Here is a 12,947-nt window from a genome sequence, read left to right as displayed (position 1 = left end):
GAGAGAGAAAGAGAGAGACAGAGAGAGGAGAGGAATAAGAAATAGGATGCTAGGCAAGGAGAGAGAAGGAAGGAAGGAGAGAGATGTGTGGAAGAAAGATAAAGAAGTAAGGAAAGGGGAGAGGGAAACAGGGAACAATGAAGAAGGGAGGAAGATACATTTAATGATTTAGATGAAGTATGATGAAACAATAGTTTTAGGGACAAGATAAATGTGTGATATCTTTGTCCAGTATCTCAAAGGATTTCTAAATGAAGGATAAAGTGAAAAGAGAAAAATGAAGCAGGAAAGAAATACAAAGTTGGATGGCTTTATTCTATTTGCTCTATGTAGCTTTATTTGGCTTTTAAAAAACTGAAAATTATTTTACCTGTAATGTATATCATTTGGAAATTCATTTTTAATTTATTGTGATAAGTTGCTTTTAAAAGAATATTTGGATGGAAATATGTTATATTTATGATTATATTCAGACATGCCACAGTGTAATAGTATTTAAATGTTTAAATTTTGATGAAGAAAGCCACGGAGCAAATTAAAGTTAAATTAAATGTTTTTTGTTGTTGTTGTTATTGTTGTTGTTGTTGTTATTGTTTTACGTGAAAGAGATACTATACTGATACAATACGAGCCAATTGAAAGCAGTAACTAAAAATTAATTCACTAATGATTGAATCCTCACTATTCCAGCTAATATTAATACTACTCAGTCACTGGAAATTGGATTATTCTTGAGATAGTATTTAAGTCATGGAGAGATGGTCTTCTATGGCAAGATAGTGTTCTATTTACAAATGTAATTTAGTCTCATGAGAAAGTAATCTTGTTAAAATATTGTCAGGTTAATTGAAATTGATTTGTGTTTACTAAACATAGTGAATACTAATCCAATATTAGGAACAGCAGCTATGGAGGTACAGTGAAGTCTTTGATAGATTACCGTGTCTGTTGTAAGAAATGAATTGTTACATTTTTTTTTTTAGGGGTTAACACTTAATTCCAATCATTCCCCCAAACATGATAAAAAGGGAAATAAGGGAAATGCTATACAATGCCTTTTGTGGAATGTTGTGATTTGTAATAACTGAGATGGATGAGATTTCGTGGGGGAGAGCTAATATATGTTTTTATTTCCATTGCTTACAAACAACATTTGCTTTTCCATCTGTTTAATTCCATTCCAGGTTTGCTGTTTTCTACCATTCATGGCAACATTGAGATATACATAAAAAAGAACTCTAATAGCTTTAATATGAAATAAACATTGCTGTGCAATTTTAAAAAGCAGATTGAATACAAAGCTGAGCAGCTCATATGCCCTGGTATGGAGAATGTGTCAGTATCCAAAGTCAATGTCTAATCAGCCCTTTGTGGTCCCTAGTGGTATATGTGTACCACTCATACATAATTTAAAGAAATATTTTTTAAATACTGAAACAAACCCCACATAATCATTTATTTGGGAGACTATTTTATAGTTGTTAGTTAACCTGCTCCCTCATGCCCAGCAATATTTATTAGCAGATTTCTCTCTATGTGTGCTATTTTATGGAAATGATTATAGAAGCTACCAGATGTATCCACTGCAATGAATTAAAACCAAAAGTTCTGTGGGACTTTATTTAATTTTTTTTTAATTTTATTTTTACAGATGGCTCCATTGGATGTGTTTTCCCTTCTTTAACATTCAGTTTTCTTTCAACAGAAAACTTTTCTTTACTGACTATGGGAATGTTGCCAAAGTGGAGAGATGTGACATGGATGGGATGAACAGGACAAGGATAGTCGATTCAAAGACAGAGCAGCCAGCTGCTCTGGCACTGGACCTGGTCAGCAAATTGGTTTACTGGGTAGATCTTTATTTGGACTATGTTGAAGTAGTGGACTACCAAGGGAAAAACAGACATACTATAATCCAAGGCATACAAGTAAGTATACTATTTATTGGATGCAGTGTTAGTGCAATAAAAGGGAATGATTTCATTATATGACTATAACCAACATGTGTAATGATACAAATTTATTCTTTGGTCAAAGAGAAGTGGGTGATAAAAATTCCTGTACATTTACTATTGAAAAGAATTTTTATTTTTTATATTGCTTCTTATATGTATTAGATTTGTCTCTCCCAACCCCCCAAATGCAATAAAAAGAACTACAGGTATTTGAAGGGAAAAAATGTTATGACCTACTTACTAAAAACTAATTTAAGTAGTTCATTCTTCAGGAGCTGAACTATCAGCTGTCCCATGTGGTATCAGGATATTTCGCTAACAAAGGCAATCTCTTGCTCATAAAAATATATTTATTATTTTAATAGGTTGGATTAAATTTGGTCTTCACTTCTATTCAAAAACTCTGAATATGGAGCATGAAAACCATGTGAAAGTCTCTGAGGTCAAAAGATCCTTTGGGATCTTTCTTTTTCCTGTTGAATTATAAGTTCATATACATTATCTTCCTAATCACCAAGGGTAGATCTCTAAGAAGAAATGAACCTCTTTACTCACTATAGCATTGTCAAACTCAGTATTTCCAATCACCAATTGTCCTAATATTATAAAATGAGATATTTTCTTCATATTTTAGTGTGTTTCAAATCTCTGCAGGCTGTCATAAAGCAAAGCAAGCATATTTGAGAATCCTCACAGAAAATTCTGGCCTCATTTCTAGTGACCTTTTTGCAAAGTCTTATGTTCATTCCTTGAATGTTTTACTATGGTTAGAGAGGACTGACATTTTTATGATGCTTTGGGATGGTTTGGGATTCCTTAAATATCTATTATAATTCCTCCCTAATGGATAAATCTACTCTAGATCAGGGATTCTTATGTGAGTGTATATGTAAATATACCTTTGTTAACACATATGTGAACATATATAAAAATTATTTCAATATAAATTATATCCTTTAAATCCTATGTGTTTATTTTATGCATTTAAAGTTATACTGAAAAAAAATAATATTTGAAGTTATAGGATTCTATGCTTTACAGATATATAGTCAATACTGTTTTCCTCTATATGGATGAATAAACTGCAGATTTTTTGGATTTTTTGAGTGTAAAAAAAATATCTCATCCAATCCTCAACTCTCATTCTTATCTCATTTCCACATAATAATGTGGCCTAACCTTGATTTTCCCTGGAAACTCAATGTCAGAAAAGTTCAAGAATAAATAGAGGCAGCTAGTTTCACAGGAGATAAAGTGCTGAGCCTGGAATAAGGAAGACTTGAATTCAAGGACACTTACAAACTGTGTTATCCTGAGAAAACCACTTAAACTTCTGACTTCTGTTTATCTCCATTCCTCAACTGCAAAACAAGGGTAAATGACAGCATCTACCTTGCAAGGCTCTTGTGAAGATCGAATGTGATAATATTTGTTCAAAGCATTTAGTATTGGCATTACATTACATAAATGCTTATTCACTCCTATTCTTTCCCATATTCTCCTATATATATATACATATATATTAGTAATCCATGTGTTCTTGGAGTCATTTATGTTTGAATCAAGCTAAAATATAGAAAAGGATAAAATGAAACTCTCTTCACAAAAAAAAAAAGAGCATTGAACAAGTCTTATAAATTAATGTTCTGTTAAGGTAGTTACTAAGAGAACGACATTCATATAATTTACTGCTAGGACATTTTTAAAAGAAGGATTCTTCTTTTTCCATAAATATTTGTAATACTAGAACTTAGCTGATGATGATACATAATGACATTTATATTTTCTTTATATGAAGTGTGACTATAAAGTCATGGGATCATTCTCAAGCCATCAGTTTCATGACCTTATACTCACACTTTAGTAGAACACATATGAGTTCAAGAAAGAATAAAAATATGTCCCATATAAAAAGGAAATATATTCTCCTTGAGTGATTCTGGTTCAACTACAAATTCAACATTCCATGACTATCAATTAATACTTGTTATTTTTTTTCTTTGTGACAAACCTTGATACCTAACCCAATGTGTTATCTTCACTTATCTTGAGTATACTTTTAGATATTTAATTAAATGTGCTAGTTAAGAAAATGAAATTTAATGTCTACTACTGCACATGGGTCAGAGTTGTCTTAGTAACATAATGACTAGTCCCAACCTCAACATTTCCAGGATCATATCCCACTTTAATGATGAATACATGCATTAAACAAATACATGGGAGTGATAACTTCACATTTTGCAACTTGTCATATAATGGTATGAGGGGAGAATCATTCTTCTTGTTCTCTATGGCTTTGTAAGACCCTGCAGTCCCTCTATACATGAAAGTGGAATTGTTTCTGCTGCTATGCAAAAATGCATTGTTTTTATTTTTAAAAAAATAGAGGGGAATTTAGTTCTCTATTATTTAAAAAATCTTGTAAAATAATACAATTTCTGGTAAAGTGTTGGTATTTCCCCTTCCATTTATTGCAAATATGTGTTTACCTTCAGGCTTATTTTTCACTTTATTACCAGAATTATTCAAACTATAATATTTAGATATGGATGGGCTATTTATTTTGGAGGACTTAGATTCTTGTTATTTTGCAATGAGAAGACAGAGGGAAGCAAATGCTATTTCCTAGAACTTCAATTAACCTATTCTAAACAAAAGATTGTAATTGGCAAATATCTGGTTGCATTTTAAGTCATGTATTATTGATTCATTCTTTCATATTTGGAAAATATTGTGCGTCAATGTCACTTTCCCTTCAAAAACAAATAACTCATTGTAACGTTGTTTCTTCATGAAACATGAATGAAAGTACTCTTCATATATTTGTTGACAAGCTTGCCCTAAGTATGACTTTTTTATATTGCCATTTCTAGGGCAAAATTTAAGTCCCTCATTTAGTTGTTTTTGTTGAAATTAATCTTAAACAGAAGAAATACATAAAAACTGGATTTCTTCAAATGGAAAATTCAGATACTCTGATCTTCTAGATTTAGAAATTCCATTCAGTGATTCAAATGGCAATTTAATCATACCTTCCCATTCTATAAAATTATTGTCCATTTCCTGCTATACCTTTACTGCAGAGGATATATTCAACATTTAGAGGCTTTCCTCACTTTGTTTTGATATTGCAGGAGAAGCACTATAGAATTTTAACTGTCCTCTGGTAAGAGATAAGAATTATTGGGGGGGAAATCATCATCAAAATTCACAGTGTTTTACCTCTCTTTCTAGGTCAGACATCTTTATGGTATTACTGTATTTGAAAATTACTTATATGCAACCAACTTAGATAATTTCAACATCATCCGGATAAACAGATTTAATGGCACTGATGTGCATACATTAATTAAAAAGCAAAATGCACGAGCAATCCGTATTTATCAAAAAAGAATACAGTCAACAGGTAAGATTCATTTCATCTTGATCCTCTTTGTAGCCTTAATATTTGTGAAATAAACTGGAGCTACACTTCTACCACTTTTGTATAAGTCTAAAGTAAGCTAAGTAATAAATCCTCTTGGCTGTAATGGCAAAGGTGTATTTGTCTATTTGACAAAATGGTATAGAGGTCCTGTCATAATTCTAAATGACAAATCTTTCAGGATCTGGTCATTCTTTCCTATAGGCACAGAAATAAGGTGATGGCTAGATTTAGAGTTAGGAGGGAATTCCCAATCATGATGTATATAGACAGGAAACATGGGTGCTGAGAGGCTCTAATTGAATAATTTTTTGAGGCACAGAGGCTAAAGAAAGGTGGGTGTCATTACAAGATCTGTTTCTGGGCAATCTGAGTAGAATTGGACTCTTCTAACTTTTCATTCCCAGTATTCTAAACAAGCTTTGAGAAATTAATATAATTTGAAGATAGCATGTTTCTATTTTCTAAGCATTCATGAAAACACAAGCTAGCTAATACTTAATGTGTCCTAGTGATATTTATTCAGCAATATCATTTAGAATTCAAATATAGAAAAGGCAAACATACAATTACCATTACCCAAAGGTGTTAGTAGATTTTTTTTAAATGTTGCAAATTAAAAATTATTGAAGAAGTACAACCTTAAGTTCAAACAAACACACACACACACAGTTGAGAGCTTACTAATTTTCACTTTTATTTCAAGGTTAGAGTCCTTTATATCATATAACAAAGTTGAGAAGGCAGATTGAGACTGATTCTATTCTAGGAAAAGGGAAATGACAGCACTAAAAGGACATGTCTGAAGGTCAGTCAGCTGTCAACCCTAGGGATGTGGGAGATGGGAAATATCAATCATAATTTGAAAAAAAAAAAGTGGTTTTAAATTGTCAATTACCAATTATAATTCAAAACAGCTGCTGATGAAAAATAAACAATGATAGTAATAACAAATTTAGCCTTCAGGATGTAATTCATTATTTACCCTATTCTTTCCATATCTTTTCTTTTCTTTAACCATTCTTCCCCTTTTTTAAAAAAAATCTACTTTTGCTCTTTTCTTCTTCATTAATTCCCCATTTTTGTCCCTTCTTTGCTGGACCCCCATTATCATCCCTCTGCTCCACTTTCTAACCACTCCACAGTCTTTTTATAAAAGTACTATAGTATTAAATTTTTTTTTTTCATAATGGATATAGAATTTTATTGATCACATTAGATGTCAACTTTAGAAAGCCTGAATTTCAATTTGGTACTCGGTAATAAGAGAGGAAAAGACAAGAAAACACCCAGTTCATTGTTACTGCTTCTTCTAGTATGATACCCTGACTCCCGGTAGATGTCCTCTTATAGACAGATTTTCAAAAACAGGTGTTTCTTTCTTTTATCATTCCTGTTTGCCTACTTCACAAAGTTGTTGTCGTAATGCAAATATTCACAATCCAAATGACATCTTCATCTTTTTGAAAGAACGTTTTCATGAAAACATCCCACAAAATAAATATCTTGTAAAATTATCCTTCAATACCATTATAACCTATTTACTGTATGCATAAATGTGCAAATTAATTCAATTTGAATTAATCTCAATCATCCAGTTCTAGAGGCCACTGAGAGATAGAATGAATAAGAATTAATTAGATTAATTCTAATAATAATTAGAATGAGAAAGACCAGAATTCATATCTTGCTTCAGACATTCAGTAGCTGTATGATAAATGTATGATATAATTTCTAGACACAGTTTCATCATCTGTTAGATGGAGATAATAATACCATATGCCTCATGAGAATGTTTTGAGGATCAAAAAAGATAACATATAAAGCACTTTGCAAGCTTTAAAGTGCTAAATATATGTTAGCTGTTGTTATTATTCTCAAAATTATTTTAGAAATGTGAAGTTAAAAAATTAAAGTTAAATTGCCCTTCTTCCTCCATATTGTTTTCCATGTCTGTCAAATCTGAATGTTTCACAGTATATTCTAATGTACAGGATTTTGCTAGGATTCACTTCTTCTTCTTCTTTTTTTTTTTTTTTTTTTTTTTTTTTTTTTACATTGTAAAGTCTTCAACACGCTAATGCACATGATTATCTTGTTTTGAGAGGATTTCAAGCATGCTGTTTTTCATTTGTTGTAGTCAGAAGCCATGCATGTGAAGTAGATCCATATGGAATGCCAGGGGGATGCTCGCACATCTGTCTGCTCAGCAGCAACTACAAAACACGGACTTGTCGTTGCAGGACGGGCTTCAACTTGGGAAGTGATGGCAGGTCATGCAAAAGTATGTTCTTAAAATCAAAAACTTTGCCAGCAGCTAGAATTTCAGAATAGGATTTTGAGTACTAATTAGTATCTTCATCATCCATAACAGTAAAAAAACATGAGCCCTCATCAGGTAAAAATTGCCTGGTAAAAATATGCACCTTTCTTTTCCATCACAAAATGTCATTTGTCTTCTTGTAATGATGCAATCAGGAAAAAAAAAAAAAAAAAAAAGAAGCAGCATAAGGGTGTGGTTCATTGGGAAAGATACTAAACTTGGAGTTATGCAACTTGAATTCAAATAATGACCCTGCTATTTACAAAAACCCTGTGTAACTTTGGACACAATCTCTTAACCTCTCAGCCTCAATTTCCTTAAGTTTTTCTAATAAAGATATTGGAAAAGATGAGTTCTAAAGTCCCTCTCACTTTTAGATCAACAGTACATCACTGGAGATAATTAATCATGAAGTCATGAATCTCTGGTTAAATATTTTTTTAAAGATTCATTCATATAATCATTATTATTATTAACTGTTTACTCTGTACCCACAAATGTGGTAAACATAGGAGAAGATAAAAATTAAAGTAAAATATGGTTTCTTTTCTCAGGAAGTTTGTAATCTAGTATTAAAAGATAAAATATTTATGATAATATGATAAACATCAGAATTATTCATACATAAAATGAACATAAAGTACTATGAAATATTTTAAAAAGGCATCACTCCCAAGTGTTTTGTGAGATAGAATGGGGTATAGATGGAGAGGGTGAAGATCAGAGAAAACTTCATGAAGGAAATGTCATTAGAGGAATGGAGAGGAAGTCTGTAAATGGAAATTATAGGGTAGAATTTCTAATTTGAGGAATTCAATTCAATTCAGTAATCATTGATCTAGGGAACTCTAATAATACTGTTTAGGAAAGAATATTGGATTTGTATTCACAAGAATTTAGCTTGAATCCCAGCTCTGTCTAATACTAGATAGATAGACAGATTCATACTATATTTATGACCTTGGACAAATTGTTTATCCTCTCTAGGTTTCACTTTTCTCATTTGTAAAATTATGGGTTATATTAGATAATATTAATTATCTACATTCTTCTGTAGTCTGAATTGATTTGTTAATTAGCTTTAATTTTTATTCAGTCAATAATCCAAGTAATTAAAAAAAAAACATTTATTAAATGCCTACTGTACAACAGATATTGTGCTAAACACTGGGAATAAACACTGGGAATACAAAAAAGTTTGCAAAATACAGCCCATGATACCTTAAGAGCATACAATCTCATGGTAGAGATTCATTTATAATACCATGAGCTTCATCCTACGGGTATAGCATAATGCTATTAAAATTGACAGTAAAAACTCTTAACATTTTACAGAATCACTGAATTTTAGACTCGGAAATAACCTTAATCCTCACCTAGTTCAATGGATATTTTAAAAAGAATTTCTACTTTCAGTCATCTGTTCTATTTGAAACCTCCAATGAGAGAGGAAGCCTCCTGAAGCAACCCATGCAACCTGTAGATAGTTCTAATTATAAAGATTTGCAATGTCTAAATTAATTTCCTTTCAAAATTGGGATGTAAATTAAGGGAAGTTTCTAGGTAACCTAATATTATCTCTTTAAGTTTGCATTTGGAGTGCAATGAAATGAACACTATGGTTAACTTCTGGGTTATAATTCTAACTTTCCTATTTATTAGCCAATGACATCACACAAGTCGCTTCCTCTTTTATTTTATAAGAATGATCTATAAGGGTATATTATCTCTCTACCTTAGAAAATTAAGAATCTGTCAAGGATAAGACAAAGGATGGATTTGAGGAGTGAGCATCCCAGGTAAGCAAGGTCATATAGGGGATAAAATACCCAGTAAGGCTTGAGGAGGAATACTTTTCTTCTTGAATTCAATTCTGTCCTCAGACATTTATGAGCTGTATTCTAGGCAAGTCATTTAACACTCTTTGCATTAATTTTCTCATTCATAAAATAAGCTTGAAAAGGAAATGGCAAACCATTCCAGTGTCTTCACAAGAAAAACCCCAAATGGGTTCATAAAAAAGTATCTCAATAACAAAAATTCTAGGTGCAGGAAATTCAGTTTAATAAACATTTATTTAAGAAAGATTATAATCTCTAGATTATGATCTCATTCCCTATTTTCCTGGTCCCCAAGCTTTTAATAAGATAAAGCTATTAATATCATTTAGAATACAAACTCCTTGAAGGAAGCTTTTTTTTTTTTTGTCTTTATGTCTTCAGAACCAAACAAAACACTTTGTACATAGTAGGTATTAATTAAGTTTATTGAATTGAATTGTTTATCACAATGTGAGCAAGATCCTCTGATAAACTATGATTCTAAAATATTTTAATTTTAACCATGTAGCTTTTAAAATCATTAATAATGTTCTAAAATGCATCACACACATTCCTGCCTGATTAAACAGAATATACTGAACATAATTTAACCTTTTTCTTTGAGACTCTGCTTCATCAATATGAACATGATCCAATTGTATTTTTCGGTAATGATGTTTTCAGGGCCTATTAAGTTGGATGGGATGGTTTGCTTTTATTCTCAGTGGCCCCAGACTGCTACATGTTTTACTTTTTTTCCCCACTGTTATCAGATTAAGTTGTCACTTTTAGCTTCTGTTGATACTCCTGTCTCTAATTTGCTGCTTCCAATATCTTTGGATTAAGGGGGGAAAACTAGACAATTAAGATTGTTAGAATTCTTTCTAAAGTGAGAGTAAACATGCTCAGAATGAGGGCCAAAGGGAATACTCCATATGCAATATTATAAGGTTTTGATTATGTACAGTCTTTGCTATCTTTCTATTAAATATGCAGAGACCAATTTTCCTTACTTTCTAGTTTTTAATTGTGTTCAAGTCTATTGTGGATAGGACCTCTGGATAAGTATTGGCAATTGCAAATGTATCATCTTGATCAGATTCCAAAATAATGATGACTTCAGAGTTAGGTTAAAGAGAATATTGACTGAAAAATGGCTAAGATAATTAATTTCATTACTCTGCTCTTTTGAGTATTGTAATACCTTATTTTTGGAGAAGCAGGGTAAACTTTTTGAATTCTTTAGTTTCTCTTTCAGTTTATTTATCTGGCAGGTTCTTAAATCACAATTTTTCCCTTCTCTTAACTGTAGTTAAGCAATACTGATAGTTTCCTGAAAGAAATGACTTAACATTTACTTCCTGACAATTTTTTTTTTTTTGTGAGAGACACAGATAGATAAGAATCTCAGTTTAACCAAATTCAAGTGAATCACTTAATATTCTTGATTTTCAAATACATTATGATGATAGTTTTCCTCACCTATAGGTTAAAAAATCACTGGGCATTTCCTCTGATAACTAAATCTAGGCTAAGACACTTAAGGATTCAGGCAAATTTTTGTATTCTCTTTTTTTTAAAATTTTTTTGAATTCACCACAGAAATATTTATTATGTAGGGAAAGGAATCTTAATTTATCATCCTTAAAAATAAGGATGTAAATAACATTTTTCTTGCTTTTTGTGATTGTCTTTGTAATAGTTGTAGTTGGCTTCCAAGTCTTCCAGAGGTTAGAAATAGCTTTTGGGATCCAAATTAAGAAATAAAAAGAAATACAAAGTGTTATTGGCATTTAGATTTGGGATCTTGGAAGTTCAAATTATGTTTGGACACTTAATTATATCCATGTATGAGGAAGTGATAATAAGTGATTACTTTTGTTTATTCTAACTGTCAGTAGATGAAAAATCTTCCCTGGCATGATTTGAATTTTCTGAAGTTTCCAACGTTGTCAGATGTTACAAATACCATAGTCAGTATCCAAAGAAAGCTATAGATAGATTCTAATGAGTTGTAAAATTGAATGCACAGGATGTTTTTGTAAATGTCCATTTCTCATGTTATCCAGTGATCTGTCATGTTTTCAAAACAGACAGTTACAGACAAAAGAATAATTAACTAGATATAACCTATTCACAGATGTAATTTTTATTTTAATTAAAGTAATACAATTAGCAGCCTTCTTACACTGAGATACATTTGGCATATTTTAGAGTTTAGTTTTTGGTATTGAATTTTTTTAAACCCCACTAATTGTGCCAGTTAATTAAACAGTGCCATTATGCAGTGTAAAGAAGATTAGGCAGCACCAGTTGTTTATGTCTGTAATCTTTCTTCAACAGGACCGAAGAATGAGTTGTTTCTCTTTTATGGGAAAGGACGCCCAGGAATTGTTCGGGGAATGGACTTGAATACCAAAATTGCTGACGAATACATGATCCCCATAGAAAATCTGGTCAATCCACGTGCTCTAGATTTTCATGCTGAAGCCAATTATATCTATTTTGCTGACACCACAAGCTTCCTAATTGGTCGGCAAAAAATAGATGGGACAGATCGTGAAACCATCCTGAAAGACGGTAGGCATACTGAGTACATCAACTGTAGCTACAGTCAGAGGTTTTCCTGAAAGAATAAATACAACTTACATCAGAAACAATTTTACCTACCATTCAAGCCTACTTGGTGCTTTGAAAAATATCTGAATGGTTTTTGTTTTCCTCACTCATTTAATTTCTCTAGTTTTTATTTAATTTTTATTTTAAAATGTCTACAATTTTCCACAGCATATTAGTTATACCATTGTATGATAAGATATATATTTTAAAATATTATATAGAAAAAGTTGGTGGATTTCTGTCAAAAATCTGGCCTTGACCCTCATTACTGGTGTGAACCAGAGCAAGATATTGAGTGTTGCTCAATTTTCCATTTATTTATCTACAAGCTGAAGGAAATAAAGTAAAATCAGTTAACTACATGTAAAGGTTTTTGCAAACCTCAATGATCCAAATAAATACTAGTTAATATTGTCATTACCTTTGCACTATCTCACAAGGTTGTTGTCAGAAATGTAAAAACCTTAAGAAAATTTCATTAATATAAGTTATCATTTGATTTATTGGCACTGGGGAGTTGTTGAAGGCTTTAAAATAGAGAACTGTCATGATCATGTGCATTAATGTTACTGATCTCACAGGAGTATATGGAAAGAAAAAAAGAGACTGGAGGGAGAAAAATAATAATTATTTAAAACCTTTATTAGAGAGGTGGCCTTGAGAATGGAAAATCAGAAACTAATGTATAAGAAAGATGACATTAACAAATTTGGAAATTTACTGGATTAAAGGGAATAAAGAATGGGTAAAGGTAAATGTAAAACAAATAACTTTTTTCTGTCCAGAGGTTCTCATAAAACAGT

The 12,947-nt window shown here is 31.5% G+C and overlaps 1 protein-coding gene across 3 annotated transcripts in view; it reads left to right on the top strand.

Moving 5' to 3' along the window:
• LRP1B (LDL receptor related protein 1B) overlaps nt 1–12,947 on the top strand; it is a 2,473,587-nt gene that overhangs the window by 1,454,376 nt on the left and 1,006,264 nt on the right. For all 3 annotated transcript variants that reach the window (XM_074301983.1, XM_074301982.1, XM_074301981.1), the window contains 4 exons: nt 1,706–1,928; nt 5,193–5,364; nt 7,523–7,666; nt 11,869–12,105. In XM_074301983.1, coding sequence (XP_074158084.1) covers nt 1,706–1,928; nt 5,193–5,364; nt 7,523–7,666; nt 11,869–12,105 — 776 coding nt within the window. The remainder of the gene's footprint in view (nt 1–1,705; nt 1,929–5,192; nt 5,365–7,522; nt 7,667–11,868; nt 12,106–12,947) is intronic.

Source organism: Sminthopsis crassicaudata, chromosome 3 (assembly GCF_048593235.1).
Source record: "Sminthopsis crassicaudata isolate SCR6 chromosome 3, ASM4859323v1, whole genome shotgun sequence".
In the NCBI taxonomy this organism is placed as follows: Eukaryota; Metazoa; Chordata; class Mammalia; order Dasyuromorphia; family Dasyuridae; genus Sminthopsis; species Sminthopsis crassicaudata.
Note: the sequence above shows the minus strand (reverse complement) of the source record. Positions and strands in the feature narration are given on the sequence as shown.